The sequence below is a fragment of the Chlorocebus sabaeus genome, chromosome 20 (genome assembly GCF_047675955.1).
Source record: "Chlorocebus sabaeus isolate Y175 chromosome 20, mChlSab1.0.hap1, whole genome shotgun sequence".
In the NCBI taxonomy this organism is placed as follows: Eukaryota; Metazoa; Chordata; class Mammalia; order Primates; family Cercopithecidae; genus Chlorocebus; species Chlorocebus sabaeus.
This window is the reverse complement of record NC_132923.1, coordinates 117,335,218-117,352,902: the sequence shown is the minus strand read 5'-3', so window position 1 is coordinate 117,352,902 and position 17,685 is coordinate 117,335,218. Positions and strand designations below refer to the sequence as shown.

The window sequence follows — 17,685 nt, the reverse complement described above, 5'->3', positions numbered from 1 at the left end:
GCGGGCGGGGAGAGGGCCCGGGGCCCCGGCCGCTGCGGCGCCCCCTCCTGCGCACCCGGAGGGAGAGGCCGCGCGCGCCCGCCCGCTCTTTCTGCGCGCGGCCCTCCCCGCTGCCCCCGCCCTCGCGCCCTGTTTGGAGGGAGCCACCCTGACGTCGGAGCCGCTCCCCCGCGCCGCGCGCCCGCCCGGGGCCGCAGACGGCGCGCAGCGCAGCCCAGCCGAGCGTCGCGGGGCCGCCCCCAGTCCTGCCGGCCGCCTCGCCGAGCCTCCTGGGGCGCCCGGGCCCGCGACCCCCGCACCCAGCTCCGCAGGACCCGGCGGGCGCGCGCGGTAAGTCCCGCCCGGACCGGCACGCGGGCGCCCGGCTTCCAGAGGCTTCGGCCGCGGGGGCAGCGCCGCGCCCCCAGCCCGGAGCTCCGTCCCCCGGCGCGTCCGGCGGCCGCGGGCACCGGGTGGAGTCGCCGCCGCCGAGCCCGGGAGCCTAAGGGAACCTGGCGGACGCCTCCGGACGCCGGCGCTGGGGACGTGGGCGCGGCATGGGGTGGCCGGGGGGCACCGCCGTGCCCGGAGCCCGTCCCCAGACTCGCCCCGGGGTTCCGTTTCTCGATCGGAGTTTCCGCGACCGGGAGAGAGAGGGAGCGAGGGAGGGAGATGCGTGGCCGGGCGGGCCGGGCTCGCATGTCCCCCGGTCGTGCCCGGGCCTCGCCGCGCCTCTCGGCTCTGGACGTTTCCGCCTCCCGCGGCCCCCTCTGCTTCGGTCCCCACGTCCGTGTGTCTGTCCCTCCGTCGCTCCGTTTCCGCCGCTCACTTTCCCCGGGTCTGCCCGTCTCTTACCGTTCCCTGTCTGCCTCCGTGTTCGGCTGCCCGCGTTTGTGTTTCTGCCTCTCGCTTTTCTCTCCCTCTGTCTGTCTCTGCGCTGCCCTCTGTGAGGGTCTCGCCCTGTGTCTGCGCGTCTCCCTGACCCCCCGCCCTCCGATCCAGACAATCCCCCCAGTGTCGGAGGCTCGCCTTCCCCCAGCGGGGTTCACGAATAGTTTCCTAGACCGGGTGCGCCGAACCCTCCCCCTGCCTCCCGCCAGCCCCGAGGCCTGGCCCGGGTCATCTCCCTGGAATTGAGTCTGGGGCAGGGAGAGCCAGCCTTTCCGGGGGCTCAGTTTTCTTAAGAATTCCACCCCCGCGAGGCCGGCTGGACGACAGGCCCTGCTGCGGGCCACCTGCCCGGCCCGCTCCCAGGGCGGGGCGATTCTGATCTTTTACAAGCGGTGGCAGAGGGGGCAGCCGCCCGCCTTGGCGTGGCTGGGGGTTGGCGGGCATCAAGGGAGAAGGCCATACTTCCAGGCTTTGGGAGGCCCTCGCTCCCCTAGCTGGACGCCACCAGCCTGTAACTAGGGGCACCCCAGGAAAACAGAGGTCAGGGCTGGAGGCCAAAGACCGGGCGCTGGCCGGGAAGCAATTTGTCAACAAGGAGCCCCTTACCCTTTGTTACTGCGGAGTGGGGCCTCCCTAGACTCCCCCAGATGCTGGGACTGCTTGGGCGTGGTTTGCCTTGAGTTGGGGCCAAAGAAAAGGCGAGGCTGCAGCGTTTCCTCGGTGACCCTCAGCCCTCTCCACCCACCCCTGCAAACTGGACCTCTCTCCCGGGCCTGTGTTTTGGAGGGGTGGACACGGGAGTTGGTGTTCTGCATCGGCCAGCGATATGGCCTCATTGTTTTAAAGTGAAATTTCAGGCTGAGTTTAGCTGCTTCCCCCGACCCACAACCCCAAGGGTCGGAGGCTGCCGGAGCGGGCAGGGTTGTTGGTGAGGTCTGCAGTGGAACTTCTGCTGAGCAGATGTGCAGCCCGGCCCTGCAGCAGCTCATTAGCATGGATTTGTTTTGGAGACTGCTTTTGGTCTGCGGGCAGGAGGGTCTGCGGTAAGGAAGGCCTTGGCCTGGGTTGGGGGACTGGCACAGAGGTGGCCAGGGCTGGAAGGTGCAGGCAGGCCTGGGTGTCACGGGCTCGGCCCTGTGTGTCCGCCCCCTGGACAGTTGACTCATGCTCTCCCCAGTGCTGAAGGAAGGAAGGAAAAGCCACCCTGCCGTGAGACTGGGGTCGTGGAATCACAGTGGCCTTAAGCAGTATGCTGGAGCCAGGCTCCTCCCTGGGGGATCTGCTGAAATGGATGTTCCCAGGCCAGGCTGCCCATTTTACAGGTTGCAAACGTGAAGCTTAGGGAGGGGAAGCAAATGGTCAGTGACTCGAGCTGTAACCATTAGATTCTCCTGACTCCAGGCACACAGAGAGCCAATGTATGAGCTTTGGCCAGAACTCGTCCTCAAACCCCAGGGTGAGCCCAGTAAACCCAGTTGGGCTGACCAGAGCTGGGGCCTGATCTGGGTGAGCAGGGAGCCCCAGGCCTGACACTGCCTTGCCCCTTCACAGAGCAGCATTTTCAGTTGCACCATTCAAGGAAGTCCCTGTGCTCATTCCAAAACCTGGAGCGATCGCCCCGCCCTTGCCAAGCCCCAAGCCTAGGGCTGCAGCCCAGCCGCCCTCCACACCCTCTGCGCCCAGCAGCACGCTCAGCCTGGCGGTGGGGCACAGCCTGTTTTCTTGAAGTTGGATTTTGGAGGAGGCTGGTGTCTCCACGACCCTGTCTTAGAGTCTGAGTGGGATCTTCCTCCCAGTTCCCACCCTGGCAGGGCATCATGTTGGGCAGCCCTTGACAGTTTCTAAAATTCATTCCCAGCTGTCATCCCACTTGCTTGAGTTTCACCTCAAGGTTTTCCCTAAATCCAGGCTCACTACGGCAGATGCAGCCCAGACTGAAATAGCCTCAGGACCTGCCCAGGGTCCTGTGGGAGCGAGGGGCAGAAGGAAGCGGGCAGAAGGAAGCAGGCAGAAGTCAGGGAGAGGATAAGAGGTCCAAGGTAGCCCTGAAAGTGACATGGACTGAGGAATTAACTCTGATGGGTGATCTCTCCAGAGCTTTCTATGTGTTCTTCAGTTTCATTCTCACAGCTGTCCTGTGAGCTGGATATTAGCACTATCCCCACTTTGCAGATGAGGAAACTGAGGTACAGAAAGGTTAAAATGGGACCAAGTGATCCCAGTGCTTTGGGAGGCTGAAGTGGGAGTTCAAGACTAGCCTGGTCAACAAAGGGAGACCTCGTCTCTCCAAAACCTTAGCTGGGCATGGTGGTGTATGCCTGTAGTACCAGCTACTCGGGAGGTGGAGGTGGGAGGATCGCTTGAGCCCCAGAGTTTGAGGCTGCCATGAACTATGATTGTGCCACCACACTCCAGCCTGGGCAACAGAGTGACATCCTGTTACAAACAAAAACATAAAAATAAAAAGAGAAAGACTAGAATGACTGAACTATGATTTGAACTCGAGTCTGTCATCACTGTGGAGAATGGAGGAGGAGAGCCAGACCCTGCCGTTAGTGAGTGTGGGGGCACAGGAAAGGTGGGAGAGGCAGGGGAGGGTGAGCATCTGGTTTGATAGCCACAAACACTGCGTGCTCGTTGTATGTGCGGACTGCGGTGTCACCTGAATGCTGAGCCCACAGGTAGAATCGTCCATCCCCATCAGCTGGGGCCAAGTGTGGGAAGGTTCCCAGAGGAGGTTCTGGAAGCAGGAGGTGAAGATGGGGAGGGAGAGCCCCGCCTTTCCACTGAGGATTCATCAGCCCTGCCCTCCATGGCTCTGCACCGAGTGGTTGCTGGAACCGGTAACAGGAAAGGCCTGGGGTGTGTGTGTACGTGCGTGTGTGTGTGGGGTGTGTGTGCATGTGTGTGTTTGGTTGTGTGTGGGGTGTGTGGTGTGTGTGTGTGTGGTGGGGTGTGTGTGTGGGGGGGTGGGTGTATGTGTGCGTGTGCTTATGTGGATGTGCATTTTCTTGTGCGTATATAGGCACGCTTATGTGTGTGTGTGTGCTTTGTTCTTAGGGGGTGCAGGTGGTTTGGGGTATGCCTGCTTTTGTGTGTGTGTGGGTCTGGGGTGAGTGGATACACTCTACCTTGAAAATCCTGGTATATCTGACCTTGAGTGACCCTGAATATTCAGACTTAATCCAGAAGAGGAACTGGGGAGGATGGTTCACTTGTTATACCAAAGCCGTTCCACTCTACAAAAGGGTTTCGTGGTGGTCGGGAGTCCGGAAGAGGCTGGTGTTTCTTGAGATCTAGGCCGCTCCCGTGTATTTAGGGTGCATTTAGGATGCCTTTCCAGGTGCTGGAATCCAGGCAGTGGGGCTCGGGGGCCCCAGCAGCAGTGCTGTTAATTGAAGCCTCTTTCCTGGGGACTGGGAGGCCATTGCTCCTGGTCTGGCTGGGCTTCAGAGTCCCGTGGGGAGCACATTCAGGTGCCCAGGCCATGCCTCATACCTGGGGGGTCACACAAGGAGGGCCAGGCCCCGGCATCTCAGTTTTGGCAGGCATCTCAGGAAAGAGGCTTCACAGGCCTGACCCCCAAGCTCGCCTTCCTGGGGGACCCTCTGGACCGGGGCTTCCAGGAAAGCAGCCAGGGCAGGGCTGCTGTGTTTCTTCCCTGCTCTTCCCCAGAGTGGGAGCTATGGGTGGGTCACTTCCTTGACCTGTGCCTCAGTTTCCACAGTGCCAAAATGGGTCTGCTGGTGTCACCTCCCAGGGAATTTCCTTTCTGTGTGGGCAGCAGCTCAGAATGTACCAGGCATTGGCAGGGGGCCGCTGAGGAAGTGGAGGGCTTGGGTCTGGGAGTGGTGGGTGGGTGGGGTTGGGAAGACACTCACCTGTGCTGAGGATACCTCCTTCACAGCCTCACAGCGCCCCCGTGAGGAAGGATAGTGTCACACATACCTTTACCTGGGCTCCAAGAGCCAGGGGGGGCAGCCATGGCCACAAGACAGTTGGCTAGGGAGTCAGCAATGGGATTTGACCTCTGGTTTATGGAACCCCCAAGCTTTCAGTCCAGGCAGTGGCTGAACGCTAGGGTGCTAACAGGAATGAGAGGCACAGTCGGCTGGGGCAGTGGCAGGAGCTCCAGGCCTCATCCTAACTCCAGATTCCATCCTTTCTTGCTTCTTTCTCTTCGGTGAACCTTTTCACCTGCAAGGGTAGCCGGGGGTTGAACCTGCTACCATCCAGGTTCAAATCCCGGTTCTCCTGTTTACTGAAAGCCCAAGCAGATTTCTTAGCCTCTCTGTGCCTCAGTTTCTTCATCTAAAAATGGGGGAAAGAATAGGATCAGGCGGTTATTGTAGGACAGAATAAATTAATATCCAGTCACACACCACATAATGATGAACCACATACACAGTGGTGCTGCCATAAAATTATTATTATTATTTTGAGACAGAGTCTCACTCTGTCCCGCAGGCTGGAGTGCAGTGGTGCAATCTCGGCTCACTGCAAGCTCTGCCTCCCGGGTTCAAGTGATTCTCCTGCCTCAGCCTCCCTAGTAGCTGGGACTACAGGCATGTGCCACCACACCCGGCTAGTTTTTGTATTTTTAGTAGAGATGGGGTTTCACCGTGTTGGCCAGGCTGGTCTCGAACTCCTGACCTCAAGTGATCTGCCCACCTCAACCTCCCAAAATGTTGGAATTACAGGCGTGAGCCACTGCGCATGGCCTCCCATAGGATTATAATACCGTATTTTTACTACACCTTTTCTTTCATGATTGTGTAGTGGCACAATCCTGATTCACTGCAGCCTCAACCTCCCAGGCCCGAGTGATCCTCTCACCTCAGCCTCCCAAGTAGCTGGGACCATAGGCATGCACCACCACGCCTGGCTAAGTTTTAAATTTTTGTAGAGATGGGATCGCCTTGTGTTGCCCAGGCTGGTCTCGAACTCCTGAGCCAAGCAATTCTCCCATCTTGGCCTCCCAAAGTGCTGAATACCTGATATAGCCTAGGTATGTAATAGACGAGACTATTCAGGTTTGAGTTCACTCTGTGATGTTCACAGAGCAACAAAATCACCTAATGGCACATTTCTCAGAGTGCGTCCCCATGGCTAAGTGATACATGACCGTAGTTGCACTCTTATATTTAGTTCAAAATTCAGAACTTCTGCTTCTCTCCTGAGAGCCATCTCTGACTGCACCAACTCAAAACAACTGCCTCCTGTTTACCCACATCCCTGGACCTCCCCTCAGGGGACTGTCTGAGTGGGCATAGTGTCTGGGCCCCCAGCTCCCCGCCCTTACCCTTGCCTTTCTCCCCACGCTCCTAAAAGTGACCCCTGCCCTCCTAGAAGTGAGTGAGTGAGTGTGGAACTGCAGGGACCTGAACCGCCCAGGGCAGGGCATTGCTTTGCCTGACTTGCTGGGGACCTTCGGACAGCCCCTTGCAGAGGAGGGAGACTTGGCCTGGGAGATCTCCAACTTTCCTTCCCGCCCTCGCTTTTGGGGAGTCCCATGACTTGCTGTGTGACCTTCAGGGTGGGAGGAAGGGCTGAGAATCTGGGTGAGGCTCTCAAGGCTCGGGAAGGAAAGTATGATTGCTGCTTTAAAAAAAAAAAGGATGAGTGGCTGCTTGAAGACACAAAAAAGCATAAACCAATAAAAAAGAAAACCTGCTAGCCAAGAGCCCACCCCACCTCTCCTGGAAAGCCCCTGGTGGGGGCAGCCTGGGCTCTTCAGGGCAGGGCAGGAGGGCAGGCGGAGGTAGGTGTGTCTGAAGGACAGCCCTGTGTGGGAGAGGCTTCACCTGGCATCCTCGCTGCCTCCTGTTCCAGCCCAGCCTTGGCTCTGATGCTGGCCTAGCCTTTCCCATGATCCCCTGAGGGGAAGAGAGCTGACCTTAGTGGGTGCCTCCTAGGTGCTGAGTACCTTCATTGACTCCTCCCAGTTCTTTTCCAGGGAGGGCGCGATGCTGCCCATATTAGGGTTGAGAAAGGCGGGTTCTGAGGAGTGAACTTATTTCTGGGAGTCATACAGCTCCTAAGGGGAGGGGCTGCAGTTCAAACACTGGGGACTGCAGGCTCCACGCTTCCAGGGCGAGCCCCGGGAGAATACTGGAGCTCCACGCTGCTGGCCCAGGGAGGCTGAGGCCCCAGCACCCTGTGGAGAGCCTGCCAGGGCCTGGTGGGTTGGGTTACAGCACCCCTCTGTGGGCACAGCTGGCCCTGTGATGACCTCAGCTGTGCAATGGAAAGGGTGGAAGGTAAGGAGGGGGCCTTCTGCCTCAGTTCGTCTCATTTCTCCTAACCTCTGCCCCAGCCTGACCCTGATAACCAGTTCCTGATCTCTGGGCCTGCAACCTCTTCCAAAAAGTCACCATTACCCCATCTCCCAGTAAGCCTCCATTAGCCTCCACCCCAGTCTCAACACTCAGCTTCAGCCTGGTCCTGACCCACAGCCTCAGTTGTGACCTCTCCCAATTCCAACTCCAAGTGCTCACCCCAGCCTCCCTCCCTCTGTCTGTTGCTCCCTCCCTCCCTCTCTCCCTCTCTCCCTCCCTTCCTTCCTGTTTTCTTTCCTGTCTTTTTTTTCCCTTTCCTTTTCGACAGGTTCTTGCTCTGTCACCCAGTCTGGAGTGCAGGGAGGGACGCAATCATGACTCACTGCAGCCTCAAGCTTCTGGTCTCAAGCCATCCTCCCGCCTCAGCCTCCCGCATAGCTGGACTACAGGTGCACATCACAATGCATAGTTTGATAATAAAAAATGTGATATCACAATGTGATAATAAAAAAATATTTTATTTTATGTAGAGACCAAGTTTCACTTTGCTTCCCAGGCTAGTCTTGAACTCCTGAGCTCAAGCAATCCTCTCGCTTTGGCCCCCCAACGTGCTGTAATTACAGGGGTGAGCCACCATGCCTGGCCCAGGCTACTTTCATTACAACCCCAGTCTCAATTCCAAATCCACATCACTCGCTGCCCCAGTCACCTCCCTGGCCCCCTGTGACCTGTTGTTTCTGTGGAAGCAAGATGGGGTCAGATATAGGAGGACAAGAGTCCCCGGGCCTCTCCAAGGGTCTAGGGGGCCAGTCCAGCCCAGGGAGCCCTGGCCTTAAATGGACCTCCAGGACCCTTCAGGTGTGCTGTGGGCAGAGCCTGACTCAGGAGTGAGGAAGCCTCCTGCATACCGGGCTTGTTGAAGAATTCACCGGGTTGCCGGTTAGGGAGGAATCCGTTCTGTTTTGTTAGGATGTGGTTGTCCTGGGAACACGGGCTTTGCCAGTGAGACCGGAAATGCATGGTGAGGGCCTGGATCGTGACAGGAACTCATTTGGGAGGCAGTGGGGGCAGCCTGTCTGACCTCACTTCCAGCTGCCCTTCCTTCCCAGTGGGCTGGGAGTGGGGCTTATCCCGGCATTGGGGTACCCTGAGATGGAGACCTGCAGGAGAGGGGCAGGAGCTGGGAGAACTTGCTGGATGGGGAGCAGAGTACCTGGAGGGGGTCACAGCCCTGTAGGAGCCCCGCTTAGCCAGCCCACCTTGAGACCTCTACTTCCCAGACACTTTATATAAAGTACTTGGCTCTGGGCTGGGCACAGTGGCTCACACCTGTACTCCCAGCACTTTGGGCGGCCAAAGTGGGCAGATCACTTGAGGTCAGGAGTTTGAGTCCAGCCTGGCCAACATGGTGAAACCCCATCTCTACTAAAAATACAAAAATTAGCCAGGTGTGGTGGCGAGTGCCTGTAATTCCAGCTACTCAGGAGGCTGAGGCAGGAGAATCACTTGAACCTGGGAGGCGGAGGTTGCAGTGAGCCGAGATCATGCCACGACACTTCAGCCTGGGCAACAGAGTGAGACTCCGTCTCAAAAAAATAGATAAGTAAGGCCAGGCGCGGTGGCTCATGCCTGTAATCCCAGCACTTTGGGAGGCCAAGGTGGGCAGATCATGAGGTCAAGAGATTAAGACCGTCCTGGCGAACACAGTGAAATCCCGTCTCTACTAAAAATACAAAAAATTAGCCAGGCATGGTGGCGGGCATCAGTAGTCCCAGCTACACGGGAGGCTGAGGCAGGAGAATGGCATGAACCTGGGAGGTGGAGCTTGCAGTGAGCCAAGATCATGCCACTGCACTCCACCTTCGGCAACAGAGCAAGACTCCATCTCAAAAAAAAAAAAAAAATAAATAAATAAAAATAAAAAAATAAAGTACCTGTCTCTGCCATCTCCACAGCCCATGGTAGGATTGTCCTAAATGGGATGCCCAGTCCCAAGCCACCTGAGTGCTGGTGCTGGGCTTCTGTGGGGCCACAGGGACCAGGACCTGTCCCCTCTTCCTCCTGATTTAGCCTCACCCAGGCCCCTCTAGGGACTGTTCCAAGATAAAGAATCCCTGACTGAGGGCAGAGCTGCCTAGGAAGCCTAATCAAAATGCAGACTCCTACCCACCCTAGAACTTTTACTCCGCAAGTCCCTAGGGAATTCTGATCAGTTGTCAGGTTTGGGAACCACTGGCCTGGGTCACTGCACTCATTTTACAGATGGCCGGGAAACAGGCCTGAGTGTCCCGGTCACCCAGCACATGTGGACCCCATGCCCTTTCTCTGCTGTGCTGTCCTCCGAGGGTTTGGGGGCCTCCTTGAAGAAGGCCCTGGCCTCATCTCTGAACCTCTCTGAAGCCTCCCTCCCCCGTGCCTTTTGCATTGAGGGGCATGGGTGAAACTCACTGGGGCGAGTCGCCTGCAAGTGGAATCCTTTGACACAGACTGCCCTGCAGCGCCACCTTTTGGCAGATCCTGGTATTGTTTTAGTATCTCGCTCCATACTATAGCAGGGGAATTGCAAATGGCTAAGTGCTTAGCTTTGATTGGCTCCTGCTTGACTCATGTTAAAGTGGGGCTGGGGGCAGTGATCTGTGTAGAGCCCTCGTGGATTCGAGTTTCTGGTGAGGCATCTTAGAAAGCAATACTATCTGGTTCAGGGTCAGTTTTTTTTTGCCTGAGGTCTGGCCAGCCAAGGTGGCCCAGGAATTCACTGCAGGCCAGGTGCGGTGGCTCACACCTGTAATCCCAGCACTTTGGAAGGCTGAGGCAGGAAGATGGCTTGAGCCCCAGGAGTTTGATACTAGCCTGGGCAACATGGCGAAACCTAGTCTTGACAAAAATTAGCCGGGCGTGGTGGCAGACGCCTGTAGTCCCAGCAACTTGGGAGGCTCAGGTGGGAGGATCACCTGAGCCCAGGGAAGTCGAGGCTTCAGTGAGCCATAATCAAGCCACTGTACATATTTTCTCAAAAAACAAAACCAAAAAGAAATCACAGCAACGTGAAAGTTAAGGCTAACTTTTCAAACATCAGAATGTGACCGTGGTTGCAGTGGCTTTCCAGGAGACATGGTGTGTGGCCAGCCCCTCGAGGGCTGTGTGGACAACTTTTTGTGTGTTTTCCTGGATGGCCCACAGCAGCAAAGGGAGAAAGGGGGTAGTAATTTTTCAACACTGGACATGTGCTTGAACACTTCGTAACAGCAATCCTGCGCCAGGCAGTGGTACCATCTCCCCTTTTTAGATGAAGAAACTGAGGCACCGAGATAAAAAGTAACTTGCTCAAGGCAACATAGGAAGTTGTAAAACCAACACATATGGAATGTGTATTATCTACTAGGCCCATTTAATATCTCATCTGACTTTACAGATATCCATCTGATGTAAGTACTACTCCCAGCTCCAATTGTGAGATTCAGAGGGGAGAAATAACTTGTCCAAAGTTGCACTTGGTTAGTCAGTGGGAGAGCTGGGATCGCGCCAAGGAGTTGGACGCCAGAGTCCATGCTGTAACACCACTGCCCGGTACCCTGCACCTTGCTGTGCCTCACCTGGCACCTGTGCTCTGTTCTAGGGCTCTGGAGGCCACGGGCATGATGCTTCGGGTCCTGATGGGGGCTGTCCTCCCTGCCATGCTACTGGCTGCCCCACCGCCCATCAACAAGCTGGCACTGTTCCCGGATAAGAGTGCCTGGTGCGAAGCCAAGAACATCACCCAGATTGTGGGTCACAGCGGCTGTGAGGCCAAGTCCATCCAGAACAGGTAGGACTCAAGGGGTGGGTAGGGGGATGCGGACAGGGACCCAAGAGGGAGGAAGAGGACCAGGGCTGCTCATCCCTGCCTCCCCGACAGTGACACGGGCATGTGACCTCTCCTCCCACAGGGCGTGCCTAGGACAGTGCTTCAGCTACAGCGTCCCCAACACCTTCCCGCAGTCCACAGAGTCCCTGGTTCACTGTGACTCCTGCATGCCAGCCCAGTCGATGTGGGAGATTGTGAGTACTGGCTGCCTGCCCCACCCAGTCTCAGCCTGGAGCCTGTCCTGGCCTTGGCCTTTCTCCCCAGGCTCCTGTATTCCAGCAGATGACCACAGGGACTTAGCAAGGCCCCACTGTGTGCAGGGTGAAGGGCTTGTGCTGGGGATACAGCTGTGGGTCTCCCCACAGGATGGCTCAGAAGTCTGACACCAACTTGTACAGGACAGGGATGCTCCCGAAGTTCCATTCTGATGTCCCTCATGGGCTGAAGTCCTTTCAGGGACTTCCTGTTGTTACAGGATGAGACCAAAATCTTTGCCCTGTCCCGAGAACCTGGCATGACCTGGCTCAGTGGCCTTTCCAGCTTCCTCCTGCTTCCCGCCCTCCTTACTAGCTTGATGCTTAACACAGCTGCCTGCTTTCAGTTCCTTGCACCTGCTCCGTTCGCTCCTACCCCAGGGCCCTTGCACCTGTTCTTTTGCCTGCTTGGAACACCTTCTCTGTCCCCCTTCTCCAGTTCACTTCTATTCATTCTTCTGCCCTTGGCCCAAGCAGCATTTCCTCAGGGCCCCTTTCCAGGCCCCCTGCCTGGGGCCCACCCTGGTACCGTTGGCTCTCAGAGCACAGTGTGCCTCTGCTTCAAGCGCAGTTCACACTTGCAGTCTTCCACCTGCCTCCGGGTGATTTTGACAGGTCTATTCCCCCCACTAGACTCTGATTTCCTTGAGGGAAATGTGTCTTTGTGTCCCCAGAGCTGGCACAGGGTAGGCGCCCTGTGGAAGGGAGGAAGGAAGAGAGGAAGGGAGGGAGAAGGAAAGAAGGTACTTAGACGGGTGACGATAGGGGCAGAGTAAGAGGTAGATGGGGTTCCTGCAGGGCGAGCCTCAGCCGGGCTGGGCTTTGGGGTGGGGTTCTTTTGAGGAAGTGAAGTCTGAGCTCAGACCCAAAGGCACAGTTTGGGGCAAGTGGTAGGTGGGGGACTGGGGAACCTTCCAGGCAAAGGGAACAGCATGTGCAGAGTCCCTGAGGCAGAGCCCAAGCACAGGATTGGTAAGAGTGGCGCAGGGTCGGGGTAGGGAGGCCAGCCAGCTGGCGGCACCGGAAGGTCCTGGGTGGCTTTAGTGAGGGGTCAGGGTTTGTCTCCAAGTGCAGGGGGATCCAGGCGGTGGGGGGGCGAATTTTAGCAGGGGCAGACCACACTGGATTTCCCTGTGGCTGCCGGCGGGGAATGCGTGGGAAGGTGGCAGGACTGGATGTGAGGGGATGGCTCTGGTGGCTTGTGCAGGGGTTCAGTTTCCCCCTCCCCATGGGACCCTGGCATAACTGGGCATCACAGGCGGGCTCTGGGATTCTTGGTCCCATGAGGAAGTATTACCCTAGGGGCTTCCTCGCCTGCCCCAGGCCTTTGGAAACATGCCACCCCTTCTCTCTTGCCCTCTGCAGGTGACGCTGGAGTGCCCGGGCCACGAGGAGGTGCCCAGGGTGGACAAGCTGGTGGAGAAGATCCTGCACTGTAGCTGCCAAGCCTGCGGCAAGGAGCCTAGTCATGAGGGGCTGAGCGTCTATGTGCAGGGCGAGGACGGGCCGGGGTCCCAGCCTGGCACCCACCCTCACCCCCATCCCCACCCCCACCCTGGCGGGCAGACCCCTGAGCCCGAGGACCCCCCAGGGGCCCCCCACATGGAGGAAGAGGGGGCTGAGGACTGAGGCCCCCTGACTCTTCCTCCCCTCTCATCCCCCTGTGGAATGCTGGGTCTCACTCTCTGGGGAAGAGTCAGGGGAGAGGCTGAAGCCCCTCTTTGGCACTGGATGGACTTGGATACAGACTCGGACTTGGAATGCTGCCCGGTTGCCATGGAGATCTGAAGGGGAGGGGTTGGAGCCAAGCTGCACAATTTAATATATTCAAGAGTGGGGGGAGGAAGCAGAGGTCTTCAGGGTTCTTTATTTTGGGGGGGGTGGTCTCTTCCTGTCTGGCTTCTAGAGATGTGCCTGTGGGAGGGGGAGGAAGTTGGCTGAGCTGCTGAGTGCTGGGGGAGGCCATCCAAGATGGCATGAACTAGGCTAAGGTCCCTGGGGGTGCAGATGGTACTGCTGAGGTTCCGGGCTTAGGGTGAGCATCTCGCCAGCCTCAGGCTGGAGGGAGGGGCTGGGCTAGAAAGACCACTGGCAGAAACAGGAGGCTCCGGCCCCACAGGTTTCCCCAAGGCCCCTCACCCCACTTCCCATCTCCAGGGAAGCGCCACCCCAGTGGCACTGAAGTGGCCCTCCCTCAGCGGAGGGGTTTGGGAGTCAGGCCTGGGCAGGACCCTGCTGACTCATGACGCAGGAGCTGGGAGCCAGGCTCTCCGGGCCTTTCTCTGGCTTCCTTGGCTTGCCTGGTGGGGAAGAGGAGGAGGGGAAGGAGGAAAGGGAAGAGTCTTCCTAGGCCAGAGGGAGGGGGATGACCCCCCAAGACCACCCCTGAAGATCCCCTTCCTCTCCCTGTTAGAAATGTTAGCGCCCCCCCACTGTCCCCCAAGTTCTAGGCCCCCCAAAAAGCTGCCAGAGCCAGCCGCCCTCTCCCAGGGATGCTCTTTCTAAATATGGATGGGTGTGGGAGGGAGGGGTTACCTCCCTTGCCCCAAGGTTCCAGAGGCCCTAGGTGGGATGGGCTCACTAAACCTCGGGGAACTCCAGGACGAGGAGGACATGGGACTCGCGTGGACAGCCAGGGTTCACTTGGGCTCTCTCTAGCTCCCCAGTTCTGCCTGCCTCCTCCCTCCCAGCTGCACTTTAACTGATAGGTGGGGACCTGGGGGGAGGCCAGGGCAGGCAGGCCATGAAGAGAGCCCCTCTGTGCCCAGCACTGCCTGCGTCTGCTCTTCAGTGCCCAGGGTGGCTGCCAGCCCACCGCCTCCTACTGGGGGTGGCCCGGCCCTCCCGGCTGTTGCGACGCGGGCTTCTGGAGCTTGTCGCCATTGGACAATCTCCCTGATGGACCCTCAGTCTTCTCATGAATAAATTCCTTCAACGCCTGTGTTCTCCTCCTCACTGACTGGCTCTGCCAACCCAGGTTCTCCAGAAGTGCCGGCAGTGAAGCCCAGGGGTAGCAGGGCCTGGGCCCAGGCAGTGGGGTGCTGAGCAGACCTGCCTGGTCCCCAAGTGTCACCGCTGTCTCTGCATCCTTGTGGCCGTCTCCCTGGCTTGCCGTGTGCACCCCTGGCTCCTGATCCTCTGTCTCCCCAGCTTTCACCTCTTTCCTTGGGTGCCGGTTTCTGGCCTCGCATACACCTTGGGTGGACCTCCAGAACCGGGTTTCATGGATTTTGGCCCCTCGTCTCCTGGGCTTGCCTCATGCCATGTCTTTTCACCCACACAGTGGCCCAGGATCAGCCCTTGCCTGGGCCTGGCCTGCCTGGCCCCCTGGGAGAAGGGGAAATGGTCAAAAGTATTAGTTACAAATTAATATATAAGGCTGGGCCCTGTGCTGGGTCCTTGTCCAGTCTGTACCACCGCCCAGTGATGCGGATGTCCTCATTTTATAGATTAGGTATATAAAGAGCAGGCGCTAGTAAGTCATTTTCCCAGGGTCATGCAGTGAAGAAATGTTATCAGCAGGACTGGAACCCAGGCATTGGCTCATGGCCCACACCAAGTTTGGGCATGGCACCCCTCATTTGGTCATTCAGCAAGTCCATAGTGGGACATTTCACCTTTGTTTTACAGAATGGGAAATGGGCTCTGGAAGCACGGGTGACTCACATAAGCTCACAGTTCCCTTGACTCCTGACCTCACATCACATCTGGACACTTAATGGCAGCACAGTCTTGGGCAGGATCTGCCTCCATCCTGTGTCTGGAACAAAGTTGGGTATGCATTCATAGATAAATAAATAAGGATTGGGCACAGTGGCTTACGCCTATTATCCTAGCACTTTGGGAGGCCGAGGAAGGAGGATTGCCTGAGCAATAAAGAGTGATTCCCTGTCTCTATAAAACATGAAAAAATTAGGTGTGGTGGCACATGTCTGTAATCCCAGCTACATGGGAGGTTGAGGCAGGAGGATTCTTTGATCCCTGGAGGTCGAGCCTGCAGTGAGTCATGTTCGTGTCACTGCACTCCAGTCTGGGCGATAGAGTGAGAACCTGTCTTTAAAAAAAAAAAAAAAAAAAAAAAAAAGAGGAAAAGAAGGGGAAGGGGAACAGGAAGAAGGGGAAGGAAGGAAGAACAAATAAACTTATAAGGGTCTGTTGGAAATAAAGCAATAAAGCAGGAAAGTGGGTTGGCCTGGCTGCTGTAGCCTGGAATGCCAGTCAGAGTTCAGACTTCATTCCCTTTGCACTAAGGTGCCCTAGAGGTGTCTGTGCAAAGCTGGGTGTCAGGAGACTAAGCTAGGTTGGAGGAGGGAGATGCTGCGGCCATCAGGGGTGACTGCAAGGGTGTAGGCGGGAGAGGATGCGGCCAGTTATGTCAGGCAGTGGAGTTGGAGAGGCAGGGCAGTGAGAAGCGCTGCTGATTGGATGTGGGAGCCCAGCGAGAGGGCGTAGCCTGGCTTGAGAGACGTCAATTGAGAAGCATCCCTTGGTGCGTCACCTTGCGGGGATGGAAGGAATTGCATACTGCATCCTCCCCCAGTGAGGAGGGACTTAAAGTCTTTTTTTTTTTTTTTTTTGAGACGGAGTCTGGCTGTGTCGCCAGGCTGGAGTGCAGTAGCGCGATCTCGGTTCACTGCAACCTCCGCCTTGCGGGTTCAAGTGATTCTCCTGCCTCAGCCTCACGAGTAGCTGGGACTACAAGCGCCCGCCATCATGCCCAGCTAATTTTTGTATTTTTAGTAGAGACGGGGTTTCACGATGGTCTCGACCTCTTGACCTCGTGATCTGCCCGCCTTGGCCTCCCAAAGTGCTGGGATTACAGGAATGAGCCATCGTGCCCGGCCTGGGACTTAAAGTCTTTACAAGGGATTAACACTGATAGCAGCGCAGATAGCAACGCAGGCCCCTCTCTTTCCACTTTGTTTGCCTGGATGGAGCCAGCTCTCAACTGGTTTTTTTCCTCTGCTCCAAGCCTCTGAGGAGACTGAGTCTGCTTGGGTTCATATCTTAGCTGGACCACTTCCTAACTATAGTCTTGAGCGAGTCACGTAAGATCTCCAAGGCTCGCTTTTCCTATGTGCAAAATGGGGAATAATGGTCACACCTACCTCACTCTTAGGGTCGCAGTGAGCGTTATGTGAGTCAGTGCACATGTAGAGTTCGGGACGTGCCTGGCTTTAGTAAGACCTCAATGGATGTCAGCTGTTATTATGATTGAGAATGAATGATTGGCCCAAGCTGCAGGGTGTTGCACTGATAGTTTTGTTCATTTATTCATTCATTGAACAGATATTTATTGAGAGCCTAATATGTGCCAGAGCTCCAGCATGAACCAGACAGACAGATCCCTGCCTTCAGGGAGTTTACCCAGTTGTTCAGTGCCTTCTGGCACAGAGCAGCTTTGGGCTGGCTGGTAACCTCCCTGGGGCCTTGATTTCTCCATCTCTGTCATGAGGAGCTTGCCCCAGTCCTCATGTACGGAGAGGCATGGAGGTCTGGGGCAGATAACTCCCTAAAACTTAGCTGTTCCGTCGTGGCACCTGCTATCTCCTGTGTGGAGGAAGCTCTCGTGGCTAGAAGTAATCAAGCAAAAGCTGAGTATTCTTCAAAGCCCTCTTTACCCTGAAATGTTAAGAGGTCTAGGACTTCATTATTTCATGACCCAAATGACAGTTATAGGAGCACACACACGAAGCGTCTATAAAGGTCTCAGCCAGGTATAGGACTCATGCCTGTAACTCTAGTGCTTTGAGAGGCTGAGGCAGGAGGATCACTTGAGGCCAGGAGTTTGAGACCAGCCTGGGCAATACAGCAAGACCTTGTCTCTACAAAAAACTTAAAAAATTTAGCTGGGTGTGGTAGCACACACCTCTAATCCTACCTACTTGGGAGGCTGAGGTAGGAAGGTAGCTTGAACACAGAAGTTTGAGGTTACAGTGAGCTATGATAGCATCACTGCCTCCAGCCTGGGCCACAGAGCGAGACTCTTGTCACTATAAAAGAAAAAACAAAAAGTCTCAAGTTCAAGATCATAACAGTATGGCCACAAGGTGGCACCACAACCCTGGCCCAATCTTAAAATAAAATTTTAAATTTTAGTACAGATCATATTCTAACAAACATTAGTGGATCTATCACCCAGAATGAACAAATGTTAAAGTTATTGCCAGGTTTTCTTTAGTTTTGTTTGTTTGTTTGAGACAGGGGTCTCACTGTCACCCAGGCTGAAGTTCAGTGGCTATTCACAGCTGTGATCCTAGCTCGCTGCAGCCTTGAGTTCTTGGCCTCAAGCAATCCTCTCACCTCAGTCTCACAAGTAGCTGAAACTAGAGTTGTGCACCACCACACTCGGCTAATCTTTAGGTCTTTTTAAAAAATAAAATATATCAAGTATTGTGGAAAAGTGAAAGCAGAAAGACTAATATTCTGTACATTACAT

The 17,685-nt window shown here is 56.2% G+C and overlaps 1 protein-coding gene across 1 annotated transcript; it reads left to right on the top strand.

Annotated features, from left to right (window-relative positions):
- Nucleotides 1–192: 192 nt before the first annotated feature.
- NBL1 (NBL1, DAN family BMP antagonist) lies at nucleotides 193–14,185 on the top strand. The gene is made up of 4 exons (XM_007980251.3): nucleotides 193–330; nucleotides 10,765–10,953; nucleotides 11,075–11,186; nucleotides 12,612–14,185. Exons 2-4 carry the CDS (start codon nucleotides 10,784–10,786, stop codon nucleotides 12,873–12,875), a joined length of 546 nt encoding a protein of 181 aa, XP_007978442.2. The 5' UTR covers nucleotides 193–330; nucleotides 10,765–10,783; the 3' UTR covers nucleotides 12,876–14,185.
- Nucleotides 14,186–17,685: the final 3,500 nt, after the last annotated feature.